The sequence below is a fragment of the Mobula birostris genome, chromosome 19, assembly GCF_030028105.1.
Source record: "Mobula birostris isolate sMobBir1 chromosome 19, sMobBir1.hap1, whole genome shotgun sequence".
Taxonomy (NCBI): Eukaryota; Metazoa; Chordata; class Chondrichthyes; order Myliobatiformes; family Myliobatidae; genus Mobula; species Mobula birostris.
In genome coordinates, this window is record NC_092388.1 from 20044468 (window position 1) to 20067160 (window position 22693).

Genomic DNA, 22693 nt, shown 5'->3' on the forward strand with positions numbered 1-22693 from the left:
TATGAAAGGTATACATAAACAACTGGCATCTTTTTGCCTGGGGTTGTGGCACAGTCAGATACAATAGCGTCATTTAAGAGGCTGTTAGATAGACACATGAATAGCAGAAAATGGAGGTACAGAGAACATGTGCAGGCAAAATGTATGAGTGTAATTAGGTGTTATTAGTTTAATTAGTTCAGCATAACATCATGGACTGAAGGGCCTGTTCCTGTGCCAGTGACGAGCAGCAGTTCCTCCTGCAGTCACACATCTCCTACTACCTGGTTTCAATCCTGACCTTGGATGCTATCTGCGTGGAGTTTACATGTCCTTCCCACTAACTGCTTGGGCTTCCCCTGCGTGACTCAGCTTCCTCCCACATCCCAGGAGCACAATGGTTGATATTTGACATAGAAGATCCAGACCTGAGATGTTAAATCTATTTCTCATTCCACAAATGCTGCCTGGCCTGCTGAATGGTTCTAATATTTTCTTACTTTATTTCAGACTTCCAGCATCTGCAATTTGTTTTTTTTTAATTTTTCACTTAAAAATTGAGAGAGTATTAATCACCTTCACTGATGTGAAAGCTCTGAGCCAGCACGGAGTTGATGGGTCGAGTGGCCAACAACATCACACCAGGAAATACAGTCGTAGAGGCAAAATCGGGGAGAAAAGCAGGACAATCCTGAGAAGGATTCCGCATAATGGGACATAAACACCGTGAACAAGTTCACAATGCCCTGCAGATAAATATCTACCTTCTGACACCCCCGACCAGCTCCGGAGCACGGCTTAGGCAACTGTCAATGCCGGTCATTTAACTGTTGGGCATAGAGCTAGCAGGGTTGAAGTGAAGTTAGTGAAAGGTGGGAGAGGGATGGAAAGTGAGTAGTGGGGGGTGGGTGGGAGAGGGAAACGTTAATATGGTCCTATATTGAGCGTTAATATGGCTATCCCTTTCATCATTATGTATTTTGCCCTAAACAAATCCCCTACCTTGACGCCCCGACCTGCATGGTTCAATTCCCAGGTCACTATCGAACTGATCGATCCTGGAACAATATTTCTTCCAGTTATTCAACAGACTCCTTGGAAAGAGAGTACAAGTATTGCACTGCTCGCTGCTGATCTGTCAGCCGACAGCAAACCTGCAAATCGAGGATTTCGATGCGAGCTGACAACCTCCGAATCTACCCGCCAACCGAAACGGCCTTGCAGGGCGACGAGCCCCTCGCAGGGAAGCCAGCAAGTCCCGTCCACACTAACAATGCGAAACACTTATTTTTGAAATGCATTTGGCAAATCCACCACATGTGACACAGAAACAAAGGGTAAACGATTTAAAAGGACCGCACGTTTCTCTGCACGTCCCGTTACGATGAAGGGGATCGGCCCACGTGAACACCGGCTCCGCAGGCCGGGGAATGGTGTCAATAAAGTTTGCGCTCCGGCCGCCGTTTCAATAAAGTTTTGTCGCGAGCAGGCAAGATGGCGGCGCCCAGGCGGTGAGGTGTATCGGGGTAGATGCAGTGCAGATCGAAAGATAGCATTATAACATCTTCAGAATATTATCATGTGAGCAGTGAATAGAGAGTGGTTGTTCAACTTGATCCTGTGTTTGATTTCACAGTAACACGAAATTTATTCCCCCAAGTGAGTTTGAGTTCTGTTTATTTTTAATTGTTCAGTACCTCCCCCGGTTTAATTCTTGTGGGAGCTGCTCTGGGAGAAGTGGTTCTGCTCATCATCAAGCCAACAAGAGGCCAGGGTTAAGGAAAGGCAGGTACTGCGATTAATTGCTTATTTTCCTAATGCTTTAAATCTTATGAGCTGGACTAGGCGGTGTGAGTCTGCGCATCACCAGACAGGCAGGAAGCCAGGTTTAGGAAAGGTAGGGGTAGGAATGAATTGTTCGTTCCCGTCTTGGTTTAATTTTTGTTCATCATCAAGTTTTAATGGCGGTTACCGCCACCTACTGAGTTGGAGTGTGAAGCGTAGAGACAGGAAGTATACCCATTAAATCCACCCTCCAAAAAATAAAACATCAAAAATATCAAAAAGTCTAATGATTTTCAGAAAGTTAAATGTGAACTTGTATACATTATGGTGGCAGTGTTATCCAAACAAGCTTTCCATGTTAAACTATGTCTGTCCCAAAGATCTCAATTTAGCAATTAGATGTTTCCTTTGCACCTCATAAAAACTGCATCCAAACAACATGTGCTGCACTATTTTTTGACATGCACTCCCTATAAATGCCTGTATCATGTATATTAATTCTGAACAAAGATTTACTCAACCTAGTATGTCCAATATGTAAGACTGCAAGTATAACTTCTCTCCTTTAATGCCCATCTCTCTGTTAAGTTTCCACCATCCTCTGAATTTTATATAAAGGCTGTCCTTTCTTTTCCTTATTTCAACTTTGTTACCGCAGTGATGGAATAGACTTTCTAATTACAAATTTCAACTCCCCTTTCTGCAAAGGCACCACTACATTTTAAGTGATTACTTGGCTAGAATATCTGCCACCTTCAACTCCAATGTGGGCAGGGACTCAAGTCATATATACACAAGCCTAGATCTTGCAGCCTTAACAAATGTTGTCCAGTCTCAAGAACAATGACTAACTTTAAGAACTGGGCTGCAATACCCCCTGTGCAATTTGATCCTGAATTTCCTTGCTTGCAGAGCCCAGTCAGTTTAAATTGGCAAAAACATCCCCTCCACAATTTCCTTCAGCACAGGAGGACCACAGGAATGTGTACTTAGCCCCATGCTTTGCACGGTTTACACCTATGACTGTGTGGTTAAGTACAGCTCCAACACAATATTCAAATTTGCGGATGATACCACTTTTGTGGGCCCTCTCAAAGGTGGTGATGAATCAGCACACAGCTGAGTGGTATGATAACAGCAAACTCTCACTCAATATCAATCAGACCAAAGAATTGATTGTAGACTTCAGGAAAGGGAAACCAGAGGTCCATGAGCCAGTACTTATCAGAAGAGCAGAGGTGGAGAGAGTCAGTAACTTTAAATTTCTGGGTGTCACTGTCTTGGACCATCATATAAATGTAATTGCAAAAAAAGCACGACAGCTCCTCTACTTCCTCAGGAGTCTGCGGAGACTCAGCATGTCATCAAATCCTTGGCAAACTTCTACAAATGTGTGATGGAAATTGTATTGACTGGCTGCATTATGGCCTGGTATGGGAACTTCAATGCCTTTGGGTGGAAAATCAGACAAAAGGTAGTGGATTCAGCTGAGTACATCATGGGTAAAGCTCTCCCAACCAGTTACTTTTTTGTAGATTTGCTGAGTGTGCCTGCAGGAAACAGAACATGAGGGCTGTATGCGGTGACGTGTATGTAGTCTGATAATAAATTTTACTTTATACTTTGAACTTCCGCCTACAATTTGAAATACCTGAATGAATCAGAGCACGGAAGTACGTAATGGCATACTTCTTCGATCCATTCCAAAGCTAAACTGATAGCAACCATCTCAGACATGGATACTGATACTTTGTCTGATAACCTTTTCTTAATAATCATCTGAAACTTTGGAACATAAACCCAGAAACCCCTGAATGACCTGTCACTGATCTTTTGAACTGTCTGTGTAGATATGTAAGAAAGCATAATATATCTGCTTTGCATATGTATACTGCTGAACTTCCTGTGTCACTGATTTTCAGTCATTCTTCATCTTGATCTTCCCATAAGGGCTAAATCAATCACAGGCAGAGAGGAAAACCATGGAGGAATGACAGAAGGGCTAACACTGGGACCACATTCTGCATTAAACAACCCAAGATTTTATACCCATTCATTTCCCATCCACCAAAAACTGAAGATCTTATGAATGCAATCTTCCTAACACTCTACTAATGTTGCCAATACTGGATGACCAACTTTATGTTCTCTTATGTTACCCAACAAACTATTGGTAACCATAACCTGCGCAGATGTAAAGGTACTTCATTGCCAAAATTGGGGATGATTTAATAGCACCACAACATAATCTCAGTGCTTGAGATTGAACTTTTCCTAGGGTCTTTAAGATTACTGGTAAGGCTGACCTATAAGCAATACATCCATGATCAAAGACAGATCTTATTAAAGGTTAGTCCTGACGAAGGGTCTCGGCCTGAAACGTCGACTGCACCTCTTCCTACAGATGCTGCTTGGCCTGCTGCGTTCACCAGCAACTTTGATGTGTGTTGCTTGAATTTCCAGCATCTGCAGAATTCCTGTTGTTCTTATTAAAGCAATGTATATTTGTTTAAGTGACTCCTACTCGCATGCCATTCACATCCAACTGAGCACCTCAGCACCTTAAGGGCGTTTTTACACTTCTCCAGAATTTTAATCACATGCAGCTTCCATGTCATCCTTGTGCCCATCCACGTACCTTGAAACTTTACACTGAATCTTGTTCAAGCGATTTACCATGTTACTTGGGATCAATTGTGGGTATAATGTTTCTTTTAGAAAAACAAATATATGATTATGAGGGCACGCAGCCCCCTTTTATTGTCATTTAATAATGCATGCATTAAGAAATGATAAAAATGTTTTTCCGAATGATATCAAAAATAATTTGAGTTTTTGCAACAGAAAATATAAACCCCCACCAACATTATCATTCCGCTACGTCATTAATAGCTGTCTGCATTTTCCTAACTATATAAATTCATACTCCTGCCTGTCTTTCACACTGCATCATCAGCATGTAATGATTTGGAAATGTCTGAGGCATCAGTTAAGGAAATATCTTTAATCATAATATTAAAAAGGAGTGGGCTACACACACTCTACTGTGGAGTTCCATTCTCTGTCTCACACTCCTTAAAGAATGTTGTTCCCACCCTAACTCGTATCTTCTTATCACATAAAAAATCTTGAATCCAATTAAGTATTCTACTACCTATTCCCATTTTTCCAGTTTAAGCAGCAACCCTTTTGTCCGTGGTTTAATTCTTGTGGGGGCTGCACTGGGAGGTAGTGATTCTGCTTTATCACACCAGCAGGAGGTCAGGACTAAGGAAAAGTAGGCACTGGGATTAAAGCTCATTTTGCTCCACTGTGCCAGTCTCATAGAACATGAGAAACAGCAGTGTAGAAATTAAAAGCTCTGAGTTTGTCCAGATTTCCAGCATCTGCAGTCTCTTGACGTTGCACAGAAATTAACTTTGCATCAGTAAGTGAAAAGAACAGTAATTGTGAAGAAGAACAGTGCAAGTGTTTAAAAGGCACCCTGGGTCCCTAACAGCTTGTCACTTTAATTTTCCGTCTGACTCTGATATCCGTCTTTGGCTCCAATATTGCTCCAATGAAGTTCAAAGTAACTTTGTTGAACCTCACCTAATTTTCTGATTTGGTACATACACCTTTCAAGACTCAACACAGAAGTCAAAAATTTCCCGATTTTGCTGTGTAGTATTCCCAGCATTGAAAAAAAACTATGATAAAAATTGTTACCTTCAAGTATACCTGGGATTGGTGCTAGATTTTGGCCTTGACAGTGAACCTCGTAAAAAACACCTGAAGGAAATAAACCCTGCGATCACCAGTCGTGATTGCTGAAGTATCTGTGTTTGCTTGGCGGGATGTATTATTTTGTTACTTCCCTTCTCTGGTTGTATGGCCAGTGGATTATTGCATGAACTGCAGTTATTGCAAATCCAAAACAAAACAAAAATCTTGCAAACCAGATAAGATCAGTGGCGAAAACAAAAACCCTAATTAGAACTAAAATTCCAGAAAACACACACAAAATCCCGGAGGAACTCAGCAAGCCAGGATCTATGGAGGGGAATAAACAGTCAACATTTTGGGAGTCTTGGCTGGAAATGTCAACTGCTTATTCTCCTCCATAGATTCTGCCTGGCTTGCTGAGTTCCTCCAACATTTTGTGTTAGTTGCTCAAGATTTCTAGCAGCCACAGAATCTCTTGTCTTTAAAATTCAGAAAACAGATGTGTTTTAAATTACAGAGAGAGGAAGGGGTGGAGGGACAGAATGAATGTCAGTGATAGGGTGCTGACTGAAGTTGTCAAGGTAATCCATTAGTCTTGTGGGACCATGGATCTGCGCCTGGACAGTCTTCACTCTCCAGGGTGCAGGCCTGGGCAAGGTTGTATGGAAGACCAGCAGTTGCCCATGCTGCAAGTCTCCCCTCTCCACGACACCAATGTTGTCCAAGGGAAGGGCATTAGGACCAATACAGCTTGGCACCAGTGTCGTCGCAGAGCAATGTGTGATTAAGTGCCTTGCTCAAGGACACAATACGTTGCCTTGGCTGGGGCTTGAACTTACAACCTTCGGGTCGCTAGTCCAATGCCTTAACACTTGGCCATGTGCTCATAATTACTTTAATAAAACAGCAGATAGAACAGAAAATAAAAATGAAGCCAAAGTCTAGTCACATCTGTGGAAAAGGAGATTAAAGTGGGAGATTAAAGGGGTTATCTGAAATTGTTGAATTCAAAATTAAGTCCTGAGAGCTGTATGGACCAAGAAGAAAGATGAATAATTTATGTTGGGCAATGCTGGAAAAACGTAGGGATCCTAAGGCATCAGAATTTGTTTCAAATGAAGAATTACAATGATGGGGAGCTCATTTCCTGCAAGGACAGGGTATTCTAAAGGGACCATTTTCTCTGTCAATCTCATGTCTGCTTTTTCATTTCCACCAACCATTCCCCGGACCACTTTTCCATGCAGCAGCTGAAGGTTCAGAACCTGTCCTTTCATAGCTTCCTTTCCTATCTTTCAGAGGTTCAGGCAATCCCTCCAGGTGAAGCACGATTCACTTGGATTTCTCCCGCTTTAGTGGATTACAATTAGTGCTCATGATCTAGCCCTCTGTCCTTAGAGAACCGGATGCAGATTAGATGGCCTATTTTTAAAAACATTTTTGTTTAGTGAGTGCTTTCCATGTCCTATTCCTTTCTCCAACAGTTGCTTATCTGATATCCGCTTAAATTTATCAAAGTGTTCCCTACTGATATCCTCTTAAATTTATCAAAGTGTTGCCTACAAGTAATCCTAGTGATAGTGAGGTTGCATTTTTTTCCTGCATTGATAATTTGTATTTGATTTTTAAAGGCACCTGATTTGTAAAGATGAAGGGTGTCTTGCGGATGTTGAGCCGTCCTGCCTGCTGCTTGACGAGACCTATTTGTGGGTGGCACTGGTTACTGAAGCAAAATGGAAGACAAGCACTGGGATGCAACAGAAATATTTACAGTGAGACAGGAATGTGGGAAAGGGACTATCGACCCCAGACTCGAAAAAGTGTAGAAGGATATTGGCATTCAAGAATAAAGGAACAATTTCAAATTATTTCTGAAACTGATGTAAGTATTTCATTTTCACAGAGAAACATACAAAATGTTTCTGGAGTTGTGTCTGGTGCTCTCGATACAGCCTCTACATTGGTGAGACCTGTTGTAAATTGGGGCACCGCTTCATCGAACACCTCCACTCTATCTGCCAAAGTGAAACTTCCTGATGGCCCAACATCTTAATTTCCATTTCCCATTCCTGTTCCAACATGTCAGTCCATGGCCCCCTCTGGTGCAATGATGATGCCACTCTCAGGGTGGAGGAGCAACACCTTATATTCTGTCTGGCTAGTCTCCAACCTGATGGCATGAATGTCAATTTCTCCTTCCAGTAAAAACAAAAATTTCCTCCCCCTTCCCTCTTCTTCTATTACGCACTCGAGCTTACTACTTCTTCTCACCTGCCTTTTACCTCCCCCTGGGTCCCCTCCTCCTTCCCTTTCTCCTGTGGTCCACTCTCCTCTCCTATCAGATTCCTTCCTTTCCAGCCCTTTACCTTTCCTACCCACCTACCTTCACCTTTCACCTTCTAGCTATTCTCCTTCCCTCCCCGAACCGTTTTATTCTGGTATCTTCCCTATTCCTTTCTGGTCCTGAGGAAAGGTCTCAGTTGGAAATGTCAACTATTTGCTCATTTCCATGAGTGTTATCTGACCTGCTGAGGTCCTCCAGCATTTTGTGTGTGTTGATACAGAATGTTTGCAGGTTTGAAGCACAATCATGTGTCAAACTGAGATTAAGATAGGAAAGAACATAGAAGGAAGAATAGTGATTCAGCTCCTAGAATCTGAAGCATGTGCTCTAAATGAAGGGCTTGCCAGTTACATTCAACTCCTGAAATTTTTCTGTTCTTGATGAATAATTTACCAATGTGTAGGCTATTCTACCAAGCCTTACCAGATATGGACTGTGCAAAAGACAAAGATCCATTTAAGATGAAATATAAAGCAAAAAGTGCTTAAAACACTTAGCAAGTTGGACATGTAGAAGGAACAAAATAAACATTTCAGGTTATCGGCTTTTCATCACAACTGAGAAATATTACAAACAAAACACTTCAGTTACAGAAAAGGTGGCGTGGGGTAGACGGGGGAAGAGCTGATTGGATGATCACTTTGCAGAACAGCTCTCTTCAGACCCTAAAAGTAACCACAAACTTCCAGTTGCTTGTCAGTTCAATCTTCTATTCCACTTTGACCTTTGTTCTTGGCCTCTGGTACTGTCCTAATGAAGGTTGAAATAATTATGCAAATTAGCACCTCATCTTCAGACTTGGTGCATTACATCTTTCAGGATTCAACACTGAATTCAAGAGTTTCGCAGATTATCAGCATTCTGGTTTGTACACTACCTCCAACATTCATTGATTTTTCAGTTATTGTTTTAAGTTAATGACCTTTTTACAGCAGAACATGTTCAACTAGATTTATTTTAAGTTTTGACTAACTGAGAGTTTGGCTTTGATTTAAAAAGGATTTATCTATTTATGTGGCTTATGGACTTGATTGAAAATTGCAGTTGTGACTAATGTTATCAGATGAGGTGCTCCAAGTTAAATAGGTATATATAACATAATGTCCTTGCATTTTCTATCATGGTAATTTTATAATCTACATGCTGTTACTAGCTTCCACTGAAGCTTTATAAGCTTAAAACAGAGTTATTGTTGTTTAATATTTCATGCATTATTTTTCTCACAGAAATCAAAACCAAAGTGTTATGTGCTTTCGATGTTCCCATATCCTTCTGGGAAGCTCCACATGGGGCATGTTCGAGTGTACACCATCAGTGACACCATGGCTCATTTCCAGAGAATGTGTGGATATCAGGTAATTTGATTGTTTTAGAATATCTGTCTGGTTTAAAATGTTAACAGCAGTTTGCATGTTTATTTGGAGATATTGCCATTTGTCATTTTCAGCCTGCAGGGAGATAAAGGAGCGATCCTTCTTGATCACTTGTTAAAACTTATATGATCACACCCAACAGTTTAGTCAAAACATACCAATTTACTGACCTCATCATTTATGGTTTCTCATGATCTAATCTTTCCACCCCCCTGCATTTTAAAACAGGTTTGATTTATAAATTTTAGTACTTCTTATGAAAGTTCCTTGACCTGATATATATATGTATATATTTTATTTAAATATTAAATAAATTTAATAAATAAATTTATTTATTTATTTCTCTCTCTACCTCTGCTGTGCGAACCTGCTGAACACTTCAAGCATTTTCTCTTTCAGGTTATTAGAGTTTGCCCTTTTCTGCTTTTCAGCTCACGTTGTATTAGTGTGACATTTCTACTTTTGCACTGACATATATGCTGCCCAACTGTCCTACTATTTCTATAATTTTGTTTCAAGAGTACTGATTAATGCAAATGAATTGCTTATCCAGTTCACTAATCATCTTATCTCAAACAACTTGGTTTTAAATTCAAGCTGTAACGAGGATATAGCATGGAAACTGGTTTCTCCATCCAGAGTCCATACTGACCATCAAGCACCGGTTCACAATAATCCTATGTAAATACCATTTTGTTGTCCCCACCCTCCCTTCAACTCCTCCAAGTTTACACCACTCATTTTACAGTGGTCAGTTAACCTATCAGCCTGCATATCTTTGGGATATGGAAGGAAGCCAGAGCTCCCAGAGTAACAGTGAGTATGTGCAAACTGCAGGGAGACAGCAGAATTGAACCCAGTGCTGTAAGCAGTGGCTCTACTGCTGTGCCACGTAATTTATTGTTATATTGCTTTTGTTAGCCTTTCCTAAATGTGCAAGTGTCGTCTAGAGTTGTTAGTAATTAATCACTGCTGTTTTTCTGAAATCTCCCTTTAATTTATACATCCCTATTATTGCGATGAGTCTAGACGCTGACTAATCCCTGCACAATGTCCAATAGTTCTCTGATTTCACCCCTGACTGATGTCAGCAGAGTAGATCACCAGCCTGAGACATTGTTCTGAAATAGTGTCTCTCCACAAAGCTGAAAATAACTGATATAATTAGCTAAGTCTGTCAAGACAGATGCTTCAAAAATACTTCATTGTTGAAATATTCTCCACTTTGCAAATGTCTTCTTCAAGCTTGACTGAATTTATATGGACTGAAATCTATATTAAAAAGACGAGTAAACCTTATCCAGGTAATGTGCTAGGAAAATATCCAACTAATTGGCAATTAATACAAATGGGTTGATATCATATTGTGATAGCATTATAAAAGACATTGTGAAAAGGAAAGTAAATGTATTAGATTTGGCAGTATCTGTTTAAAAAAAAGGTAACCATATATTACAAGATTCCACAATCTTAAATAAAAAGCTAAAGTTTTAAGATTATCTAATGTCATTTGCAGTACATAAATGTAGTTGAGAATGAAATCTTTGTTACCCTGGATCCAATGCAGCACAAACAAACACAATAAGATAAGGAACACAGTAATAAGCAAAACACCCGAGGAGAAGGATGGGTCCGTTCAGCTTCCTGTTCCACTCTGTGCTGGACTAAGGGTCTGTGGACAAATTCACTTTGTGGACCAGTTCCAAACGCTGTTTGTTTGCATGATTTGTTTATTTTTTCTCTTTGCACAATGGGTTTTTGATGGTCTTTAAAAATTTTTTGGAGGTTTCTTTGTTTTGTGGCTGCCTGTTAGGAGACAAATGTCATAGTTGTATAATGTATACGTACTTTGATAATAGATGTACTTTGAACTTTGAAATAGATAGGATAGCTTATTTGATAGAGTAATTGTATGTCCACGAAGTGATGCTAGACACAGGACCATCTGTACTAAGGTGACTCTGACAGGAAATGATAAAGTAGTGGTGGGGGTGGGTTAGTGGTTGGAGGTGTTGATCAGCTTTACTGCTTGGGGAAAGTAACTGTTTTTGAGTAACTGCTGGTCCGGACACGGATGCTATGTAATCTTTTCCCTGATGGGGGTGGGACAAACAGTTCTTGAGCAACGTGGGTGGCAAATACCCAGGGTATTTGCAGTCAACTGATTTTCAAATTTCTTGGCAGATGTAGCAAAGTACAATTTATGTTATTTTAGATATACCTGCCAGTGGTGTTATGGAGTCCATATTGGACTACGAGGTCAGTGGTCCCGGGTTCGAATCCAGCCAGCACCTTGCATGCTTTCTATCCATGCTGGATTGAGCAAATGCTAAAGAAATGGCAAGGTTGCCTCCTGATACGCCACAAAGTGCAGAGAGGAACAACAAAAACAATATTACAATTGAATTGTGATCTCTCCCTTTTATTAATTTCTCAGGAGACAGATTCTCCTCTGACAACTTCTACAAACCCACAGATTCCCAGTTTCCTCAACTACAACTCTTGCCACTCTGTCTCTTGCATGGGAGCAAGTCTGTTTTCTCTGTTCCTCAGAGGAAAAGATGAGGCTTTCCACTCCTGGACATCTGAGATACCTTTCTTTTGAAAATGAGGTCTCCCCCTCCAGTGTTTTGATGCAGCCCTCACACAGATTGCATCTATTTCCCATATGTCTGTCCTCACCCCACTCCCGCCACCTCTTCCCCGCCAACCCAGACATAGCAGCGATAGGTCCTCACCTATCACCACATGAGCCTGTGGAGCAAACATATTCTCTGCAACTTCCACAATCTCCATATGGATTCCCTCACCAGGCCCTTCTCACCCCTCCCCTCCTCCTTTCACGGGGTCGCTCTTTCCGTAACTCCCTTGCCCACTCACCCCTCCTCACCGATCCTCTTCCAGGCCCTTTTCCCTGCAATCACGCTAAGTGTTGCACCAGCCCCTGCACCTCCTCCATCAACACCATTCAGGGCTCTAAACAGTCATTCGCATGTGAATTCATCAGTGTCACTTATTGCACCCAGGCAACCTCTTCTGCATTGGTGAGGTCCAAGGCAATCTGCAGGAAGTGGTGTCATCGAGTTTGCTTTATCAGTCAAAATCTCCCAGTGGCCAGCTATTTTAATGCATCTTCCCATTCACATGCTGACATGTCTGACCACAACCTCGTCTACTATCGGGTTGAGATGATACACAGATTAGAGGAACACCATCTCATATTCAACTTTGGTAGTTTGACTTGACAGCATCAACATTGATTTCTCTGACTTCTGGTAACCACTGCTCTCTGTTCCCCTTTTATTCCTTTATCCCACTAGCCCCATTACCCTATTTTTTTTTCTTTCCTCTGATTTCTTTATCTACCCATCATTCACATATTCCCCCCTCCGGTTCCCTTCCTCACCTCCTTCCTTTGATTAGATGGGTCGCTGTCCTCTCCAGTCAGATTCCATCTGCTTCAGTCCTTTGTCACCTCCACCTATCACCTTGCAGCTTCTTACATCATTCCTGTCACCCCCATCCTCCCCTCCCTTACGTCTCATTCCATCTCTTCTCCCCACCTTTTTGTACTGGCTTTGCCCCTCGGCCTCTCTTCCTTTCCAGTTCTGATGAAGGGTCTCAGCTTGAAATGGCAACTGTCCATTTTCCCCTGTAGCTGAAGTCTGACTTGCTGGGTTCCTCAAGTATTTTATGTGTTGTTTCAGTACAATTGAATCTTTTTAATGATACTATGGGAAACTAAAACTAAATGCCAGAATCTACAAGAAATGCAAAAGGATGGCTAAAATACAGCAGAATCATTGGAACATTCCCAAGCTGCTGTAATTACTAAACACAATCAGATTTTCCCTCCTTGCCCTAACTTCTGCATACTGCATATGTAAATTCATTCCCCAACTAATCTATTCTGCCTTTAGTAGGTTGTCCACAGCAGAAGTTCAATCCTTTATGTTATTTGAAAACCTTCGTTTTTTAACTGAAGTGAAAAGCCCATAGTTCTCCCAGCCTTTGCATGACAGAGGATTTTTAAAGCTGGTTTTATCCAGTAACCCTTTTCAGAACCACTGCTTTCCCACTCTGTAGGTTGGCCAAAGCTGGGCACAGTATCACAAACACAAGAAAATCTGCAGACGCTGGAAATCCAAAGCAACACACACAAAATGCTGGAGAAATGCAGCAGGCTCGGAGCATCTATGGAAAAGAGTAAGCAGTTAACTTTTTGGGCTGAGACCCTTCACCAGGATGAGGGGTCTCGGCCTGAAGCATCGAGGTCTTGGCCCGCAACTCTCGACTGTTTGCTCTTTACCATTGATGCCTCCTGGCCTGCTGAGTTCCTCCAGCATTTTGTCTGGGCACAATATTTTTTAATGTGGTCTGACCATCATTAGGAAGAATAGGAGGAAGAATAATCTTTCTATTACTTTGTTCCACAATACATCTTCACATATTAGCTCTACAAGTAGCCCGTATAATTGGATGTGGAAATTATAGTGACTCATACACTATAGCCTCAAGTCTTTCCTTCCTTCTTCCCTCAGCAGCTTTAGTTTGCTTTATATTTAATAAACCAGCTTGGAGACGGGCCTTGCCATAATCTTGCTGTTAAATTTATCTATGCTGAAAGCCAATTAACACATGCAGATCCATTTTCCATTCTCACATCTAGCATTGCCTGTATTCTGTCCTGATCACATACGCTCCTGGTAGCTGCACACATCTTTCATGCCTCCTTATAGTTTCTGCCAGTATTTCGACTATTTGTTCCTCCTTTTCCTTCCACAAAATGCATTACCAGATTAATGTGCACTTTATCAATGGACGATCTACATTGGCCTGTATTGTGCTGTAGGTTTTCTGTGTTTCTAAATTAGTAAAGTAAAGGCATCCATTAGTCTTGCGAGACCATGGATCTGCGCCTGGAAAGTCTTCAGTCTCCAGGGCGCAGGCCTGGGCAAGGTTGTATGGAAGACAGGCAGTTGCAGTTCTAAACTACTGATAAGTATAAGGCACAGTAGCTCTCCTCTGATTTTTGCTGGACTCCACATGCAGTTGCTCCTCACATAAAACCACTGGATATCTGTTGAATTCACAGGAAAGAAGAATCTGGTTTCATATCTAGCCCAGTATTTGATTAACAATCTCAAATGCTTGGACCCTTCTGTTCATGTTTGTGGGGCAAACGAACCAAGGTCTCCAAGAAGCATAAACCATGGGAACATAGCCTGCAAAACAGAGATCATTTTCTGTCATTCTGAATTCTGCAACCCAATTTATCATGAGTTTACTATTACAAATGTGAACTACTTATTGCATGAGAGCACCAACTGTTAATGCACAGTGAGTAACATGGCATCATCCTCAATAATGGGGATTAATGTCAAGCAGGCCATTTGATATCTCTGACGTATTTTAGGATTCTGCAGAAATAATAACAACAGAAAGGAAAGCAGCCTGAAGGTACGTGAGGGCAATAAGAACAAAGTCCAAATGATAAATAATACTTAAGATAGTATATAAATCTCCAGCTAAAATGAAATATTATAGGCAATAAAACCAAACTAATTAATAAAAGCAAATGCTTAATAAGTCTATTAAATATAACAAAAACAGAAGGGAGGACATAATCTCAAAAGGTTTTATGGGCATTTTTTACACTGATTGCTAATATTGTCTATTGTAAATAGCCTTAAGTATTTTTAACCATCTTTTTAGTAATTACCATACTTGTTTAGGCAGTTATCTCTGGAGATAGTACCGGACCTAACATGATTTATAAAATACGTGATGTAAGTAAATAATAAAGGGTATCTATTCAGTGACAAAACAGAATTGTCTTGTTCGAAATCTCAAACAAGTTTTCCTTCCTTGGGAAAGAGATCAGTTGTCTTTCCGATTTCTGAGGTCTTGTGCTGTGGTATTTGGTAGAAAGCAACACAAAAAGGGGGAGGACAAAAAAATCATCTTAAAAAAAAGTCCTCTTATCCCTTGGCATCTCTTCTGGGATCAATCTAACCAGCAGAACACTGCTGTACCATTCTCACAGAACCCCAGGACAATAACATAAGTAAGTGAGAAGGCCTTTTACGTTATCTTCAAACCAAATGATAAATTCATGTCTGTAAATGAGGGTGCTTGGAAATTCAACAACTTCTGATCCTGGCTGTGTTATCAAACTTTGTTTAATATACAGCAATTTCGGACATTTTACTATCTAAATGTAGGTTCTTGTTCAGCAACTAAGGTTGCTGAGATCTCAATAGAGCAGGATGTTCAAAGGGAAATAAAGAACCATATCTGATGATCTAGGAAGAATAACACATCCAGCGATGAAAAGTAACCTGGAAGAATTAGATAATGTAAGCTCCCGTCGCTTGGCTGCTGTGAATACCCTGGGCAGGCATTACTTCGAATTGCCATGGAAATTTTACCTGTAGGTTTCGATTTATAGGACTACGAGCTCTTCTCTGCATGTTCTCTGAATTGAAACACATATAGATGAAATTAATGTTCAGCAAATTATCATCCCTTATTAATAGAGAATCAGTATGCAACTGTTTAATAGTTGTCTTGCAAAAATAAAACACATCCAAGCATAGAAATGTTCCTGGATTTGAATTCCTGTGCATGCAGAAGAAACACTGATCATACCATAAAGTTACAAAATGCAACTTAGAAAAAAATGTTAATTTCTTTTAAGCCAACTTTTAAATTTCATCTTAAAAAATCCTTTGAGCTTGTAAAAAATGTTTTCATAAGATATTGGTATCACCATCAATATTAGAGTTTGTTATCCATCCTTCATTGCTCCTGAACTGTCTCATTTCTTTGAGTATGGAGTCCAATAAAGATCAGAGTGAGCTGCGGCATATTTCCTTCCCTGAAGCATGTCAGTAAACCACATGGGTTTTTATAACAATCTACAAGTGTTTTAGCTAATATTACTGACTCCTGTTTTCTTTTCTTAATTAGCTGGAACAGGTTGTCTTTCTAATCTTTTGAAAAAGACTTATTCAAAGTACATTTATTATCAAAGTATGTATGCAGAATATAACTCTGAGATTCATCCTTCCACAGGCAGAAGAATATCTTAGCAATGAGAGGCTGTTAAAAGTACTAGTCTTTGACTGTGAACTTCACAGACCACTGCAAATACATGCATTACTAAATAACAATAAGAGAGGACTACGTGTCTTCATAATCTAAAAAGAAAAACATATTTATGTTACTAAGAGGAAGGTGTGTAGCCTGGTTGTCTCATTTGCAGGTCTTGCATCCAATGGGATGGGATGCTTTTGGCTTGCCAGCGGAAAATGCTGCAATTGAGCGTGGCTTGGATCCAGAAGAGTGGACAAAAAGGTAAGGCAAGGGAATACATTCGCATGATTCTGCAAATGTACACAGCTGAACTATTTCATAATTTCTTTTTTATATTAGAATAATATCCAGTATATTGTTCTTGGAGGTGTGGTAAAACACTGTCACCCTGAAACACTGCTGTCTCTCAGGCAAAGGCTCTCCCACAGCAATGTTAGGTATGGCTTTTGGGTATATTTATCCTGCAGCTGTGATGAAATGGCAATGCATTTCCAAATCATGATGGTGCATGTCTGTTGGGGGTTGGGGAGGAATTTGCTGTCCATTTATTAGTCATGCCAGTCAGTAGAGGTTGCAGCTTTTGGAAGTTGCTGTTGCAGTATCCTTGATAATAATAGTGCAGATGCGTTTATAGTGAAGCCAAACATACAAAAGAAGAATATTACAAAAAACAAAATAACTTTGGAGCAAATTGAAATAAAAAACAGAAAATGCCCGGGATACGTAACATATGAGTCAGCATTGTGGAAAGAGAGGCAGAGTTCTGATGAAAGTTAACTTCATTTTCTACACAGATGCTGCTAATCATATTGAGAATCTTTAACAATTTCTGTTTTTTTTATTGGAAATATAAAGAAAGAAGGGTTAGAGCATATTTGTGTGAGTATAGACTCTAATTTATTCATATAAACTTTAAAAATATTCACCTAAATGTTTTAACTAATATTTTTTAAGGTTATATGACTAAATTGGGGTGGTGTAGCGATTAGCGTGCACTATTACAGCTCAGGGTGTTCTGGAATTTGGATTTCAATTCTGGCACCATTCTGTCAGGAATCTCTGTATGTCCTCCCTGTGCAACGTGTGGGTTTCCCCCAGGTGCTCCGGTTTCCTGGCACAGTCCAAAGACCTACCTGGTCCCATGTTTAGGTTAGGGTTAATTGGGGTTGTGGGCTTGCCGAGGCAGCATGGCTGGAAGGACCGCAAGGGCCTACTCCGCACGGTCACTAAATAAATAAATAAATACATACTATGCTAGGCTGAATGTGTTGTTTCTCTGCCATGAATTCTGTGTAATATACTGAAAATTTATCCCCTGCCCATTCAACGATGAAGACTTCCGCTTTTAAGAACTCAAATCGTCTGTGGCTACAAAAGATGCTCATTCCTTGGTTGGAGTCCTTTCACGTGCACTTGTCAGTTATGTTGCATTTTGGCTGTGTGGCAAAATCATTTCCTTGAGATGCTATCTTAACTTCAATACAGGTTAGATGCTTGGTAGAGTTTGTATTTCTTCACAAGTGGTGCTACTGCCTTGCTGTTGAAAGAAGACGATCTGGATAAGTTGGTGGCATGGTAGCATAGCATCGCAGTTTGCATAACTCTATTACAGCACCAGCGACCTGGGGTCAATTCCCGCCACCCTCTGTAAGAAATTGGTATGCTCTGTCTGTGACAGCATGGGTTTCCTTCACATCCCAAAGAAGTACAGGTTCATTGGTCACATGGGGGTAATTGGATGGTGAGCGCTCATTGGGTCAGAATGGCCTTGTTACCATGCTATATATCTGAAGAAGTATGTCAAGGCCTTGCTGATGTGCTGCTTTAATTTACATTTTAGTGATTTTTAAAAAATGTTTATATGAATAAATCAGTCAGGTTTACTATCACCAGCATGTGTCGTGAAATTTGTTAACTTAGCAGCAGCAGCAGCAGTTCAATGCAATACATAATACAGAAGGAAAAAAAAAGTAAATCAATTACATTATATGCATATTTTATAGATTAAAGTCATGCAAAAAACAGAAATAATATATATTAAAAAAGGGAGGTAGTGTTCAAGGATTCAATCTCCATTTGGGAATCGGATGGCAGAGAGGAAGAAGCAGTTCCTGAATCACTGCAAACACGAGGAAATCTGCAGATGCTGGAATTTCAAGCAACACACATAAACAAAAAATTGCTGGTGAACGCAGCAGGCCAGGCTGCATCTCTAGGAAGAGGTACAGTAGACATTTTGGGCCGAGACCCTTCGTCAGGACTAACTGAAAGAAGAGATAGTAAGAGATTTGAAAGTGGGAGGGGGAGGGGGAGATCTGAAATGATAGGGGAAGACAGGAGGGGGAGGGATGGAGCCAAGAGCTGGACAGGTGATTGGCCAAAGGGATATGAGAGGATCATGGGACAGGTGGCCTACAGAGAAAGAAAGGGGGTGGGGGAATCCAGAGGATGGGCAAGGGGTATAGTGAGAGGGACAGACAGAGAAAAAGAGAGAGAGAAAAAAAAGTATAATAATAATAAATAAATAACGGATGGGGTATGAAGGGGAGGAGGGGCATTAACGGAAGTTAGAGAAGTCAATGTTCATGTCATCAGGTTGGAGGCTACCCAGATGGAATATGAGGTGTTGTTCCTCCAATCTGAGTGTGGCTTCATCTTGACAGTAGAGGAGGCCGTAGATAGACATATCAGAATGAGAATGGGACGTGGAATTAAAATGTGTGGCCACTGGGAGATCCTGCTTTCTCTGGTGGAGAGAGCGTAGGTGTTCAGCGAAACGGTCTCCCAGCCTGCGTCGGGTCTTGCCAATATATAGAAGACTGCATCGGGAGCACTGGACGCAGTAGACGTTCCTTCCAGGTGAGGTGACACTTCACCTGTGAGTCGGCTGGGGTGATATACTGCGTCTGGTGCTCCCGATGCGGCCTTCTATATATTGGCGAGACCCGACGCAGACTGGGAGATCGTTTCGCTGAAAACCTACGCTCTGTCCGCCAGAGAAAGCAGGATCTCCCAGTGGCCACACATTTTAATTCCACGTCCCATTCCCATTCTGATATGTCTATCCACAGCCTCCTCTGCTTTCAAGATGAAGCCACACTCAGGTTGGAGAAACAACACCCTATATTCCGTCTGGGTAGCCTCCAACCTGATGGCATGAACATTGACTTCTCTAACTTTCGTTAATGCCCCACCTCCCCATCATACCCCATCTGTTACAAACCCCATTTCCAGAAAAGTTGGGATATTTTCCAAAATGCAACAAAAACAAAAATCTGTGATATGTTAATTCACGTGAACCTTTATTTAACTGACAAAAGTACAAAAAAAAGATTTTCAATAGTTTTACTGACCAACTTAATTGTATTTTGTAAATATACACAAATTTAGAATTTGATGGCTGCAACACACTCAACAAAAGTTGAGACAGAGTTAAAATAAGATTGAAAAGTGCACAGAATATTCAAGTAACACCGGTTTGGAAGACTCCACATTAAGCAGGCTAATTGGTAGCAGGTGAGGTATCATGACTGGGTATAAAAGTAGCGTCCATCAAAGGCTCAGTCTTTGCAAACAAGGATGGGTCGTGGCTCACCCGTTTGTGCCAAAATTCGTGAGAGAATTGTTAAGTCAATTATAGTCACCTGGGCTCGGGAGTACTTTGGAAAACCATTGTCACTCAACACAGTCTGTCGCTGCATCCAGAAATGCAACTTGAAACTGTACTATGCAAGGAGGAAGCCATACATCAACTCTATGCAGAAACGCCGGTGAGTTCTCTGGGCCCGAGCTCATCTCAGATGGACCGAAAGACTGTGGAATTGTGTGCTGTGGTCAGATGAGTCCACATTTCAGCTAGTTTTCGGAAAAAACGGGCGTCGAGTTCTCCGTGCCAAAGATGAAAACAACCATCCAGATTGTTATCAGCGAAAGGTGCAAAAGGCAGCATCTGTGATGGTATGGGGGTGCATCAGTGCCCATGGCGTGGGTGAGTTGCATGTATGTGAAGGTACCATTGACTCTGAGGCGTATATTAGGATTTTAGAGAGACATATGTTGCCATCAAGGCTCCATGCTTATTTCAGCAGGACAATGCCAGACCACATTCTGCACGGGCTACAACAGCGTGGCTTTGTAGACTCAGAGTGCGTGTGCTTGACTGGCCTGCTGCCAGTCCAGATCTATCTCCTATTGAAAATGTATGGAGCATCATGAAGAGGAGAATCAGACAACGGAGACCACGGACTGTTGAGCAGCTGAAGTCTTATATCAAGCAAGAGTGGACAAAATTTTCAATTGCAAATCTACTACAATTAGTATTCTCAGTTCCAAAATGATTAAAAAGTGTTACTAAAAGAAAAGGTGATGTAACACAATGGTAAACACGCCTCTGTCCCAACTTTTGTTGAGTGTGTTGCAGCCATCAAATTCTAAATTTGTGTATGTTTACAAAATACAATTAAGTTGGTCAGTAAAGCTATTGAAAATCTTTTCTTTGTACTTTTGTCAGTTAAATAAAGGTTCACGTGAATTAACATATCACAGATTTTTGTTTTTATTGCATTTTGGAAAATATCCCAACTTTTCTGGAAATGGGGTTTATTTATTTATGATTATTATATATATATATTTTTTTTTCTCTCTCTCTTTCTCCCTCTGTCCCTCTCACTATACTGCTTGCCCATCCTCTGGGATTACCCCCCCCCCCACCTTTTTTTCTCCCTTGGCCTCCTGTCCCATGATCCTCTCATATCTCTTTTGCCAATCAACTTTCTAGCTCTTGGCTCCATCCCTCCCCCTCCTGTCTTCTCTTATCATTTTGGATCTCCCCCTCCCCCTCCCCTTTTCAAATGTCTTACTATCTCTTCTTTCAGTTAGTCGTGATGAAGGGTCCCGGCCCGAAACATCGACTGTACCTCTTCCTATAGATGCTGCCTGGCCTGCTGCGTTCACCAGCAATTTTTTTATGTGTGTTTCCTGAATCACTGAGTGTGTGCCTTCAGGCTTCTGTACCTCCTATCTGGTGGTAACAGTGAGAAAAGGGCATGCTCTGTGTGCTGGAAGTCCTTAATAATGGACGCTGCCTTTCTGAGACACTGCTTCCTGAAGATGTCCTGGGTACTTTGTAGGCTAGTATCCAAGATGGAGCTGACTAAATTATTGTAACTTATTGCAATGTTGCAACTGGATTAGAAGGACAACGTAACTTCTTAATATTTTCAACAGGGTCTGTTTAGCTTAATATTATGTGTGGAATCTAATATTACTAAGATGGTCTTGGGATTCAGAAACTCGATAGCAACATATGTAGATGTAAGCTGAACACAAATCTGCAGATGATTCCATCATGTGGTGGGCTAAAGATAAAAAGGCAAGGAAAGGTTCAACTTGTACTTTCGGGAAGCTCTGAAGATAATTGGATAAGGGAGGGGGAGAATGTTAAAGATGTTTATGATATGTCTGCACTAAAACAGTATATTCCCCCAAGAGAGCACCTTTCCATGAAATTAAATAACTTTTAAGATTTTTATATTTCCAGAGGGTACCAGGAACTATCATGCTTATTGAAAGGTTGTATTCCATAGCAGTAACCCACTGATTAAGAAAAAAAAACTTTAAACAGCTGCTTTTGCCACTTCTACTGTACAATTTATAGTAATTTTGTGCAAGTATAGTACAATGCAAATACATAAGGTATCTCTACAAATCAGGAAACAAAGTTTTCCTTTTTCAATAATTGTCCTGTGATCCTCAAACTATTATGAAACACTTTTGGGAAAGAATCACCAATAATTCAACCATAACCTGCTTTGTGGTTCCTGAGCATCAGTTCAACTTAAAAGGAAAAGAAAGGAAATTTATATTAGAAGGACCAACCTATGTTTTGGATTGGTCATAGTTGTGTGTTAGGTCTTCATTTTGATGTTCTTTTGCATTTCACATGGTTATCTGCCTGCAGTCTTTGTAAGATAGAGAACATCATGGGTTTAAAAAGTTCTAGAAGGAAGCGTGCTGAGTTGTCATAGTGCACTCTGTAGGTTGTTCACACTGCACCTACAGCATTGGTAGTGGGAAAGACAAACTTGTGCCATGGATGCTGTTGAGCTATTTGAATGTTGTTGCAGTTGCCCTCAACCCTTTCAATGAACAATCTTCCCACTTTATGCTAATTTTTACATTGTAGTTAGAAGGAAGGCTGTGAGGAGTTGAGAGGTGAATGATGCACCGTAGAATTTCAAATGCTTACCTGTACTGATTTGACATCCTTGGAAATCTTTGGCTTGAAATATCTGAATCTGGGGTGTGTTGTCTCTTGGGTGCATTTTCATGTCAGTTCCTACAATCAATAAACCTAATTGAAGTGCATCTGTATGTATACCAATAAAATATAACTAAGTGTCATTAAATA

The 22693-nt window shown here is 40.7% G+C and overlaps 1 protein-coding gene across 5 annotated transcripts in view; it reads left to right on the forward strand.

Annotated features, from left to right (window-relative positions):
* The first annotated feature begins 1471 nt into the window (after positions 1–1471).
* Positions 1472–22693, forward strand: part of lars2 (leucyl-tRNA synthetase 2, mitochondrial) — a 107747-nt gene continuing 86525 nt past the window's right edge. The window contains exons 1-5 of one of the 5 annotated variants that reach the window (XM_072283299.1): positions 1472–1768; positions 3104–3195; positions 7101–7351; positions 9040–9168; positions 16454–16545. In XM_072283299.1, coding sequence (XP_072139400.1) covers positions 7118–7351; positions 9040–9168; positions 16454–16545 — 455 coding nt within the window. In that variant the 5' untranslated portion in view covers positions 1472–1768; positions 3104–3195; positions 7101–7117. The remainder of the gene's footprint in view (positions 1769–3103; positions 3196–7100; positions 7352–9039; positions 9169–16453; positions 16546–22693) is intronic. The other 4 variants (XM_072283301.1, XM_072283298.1, XM_072283300.1 and 1 more) reach the window with 4 other exon arrangements.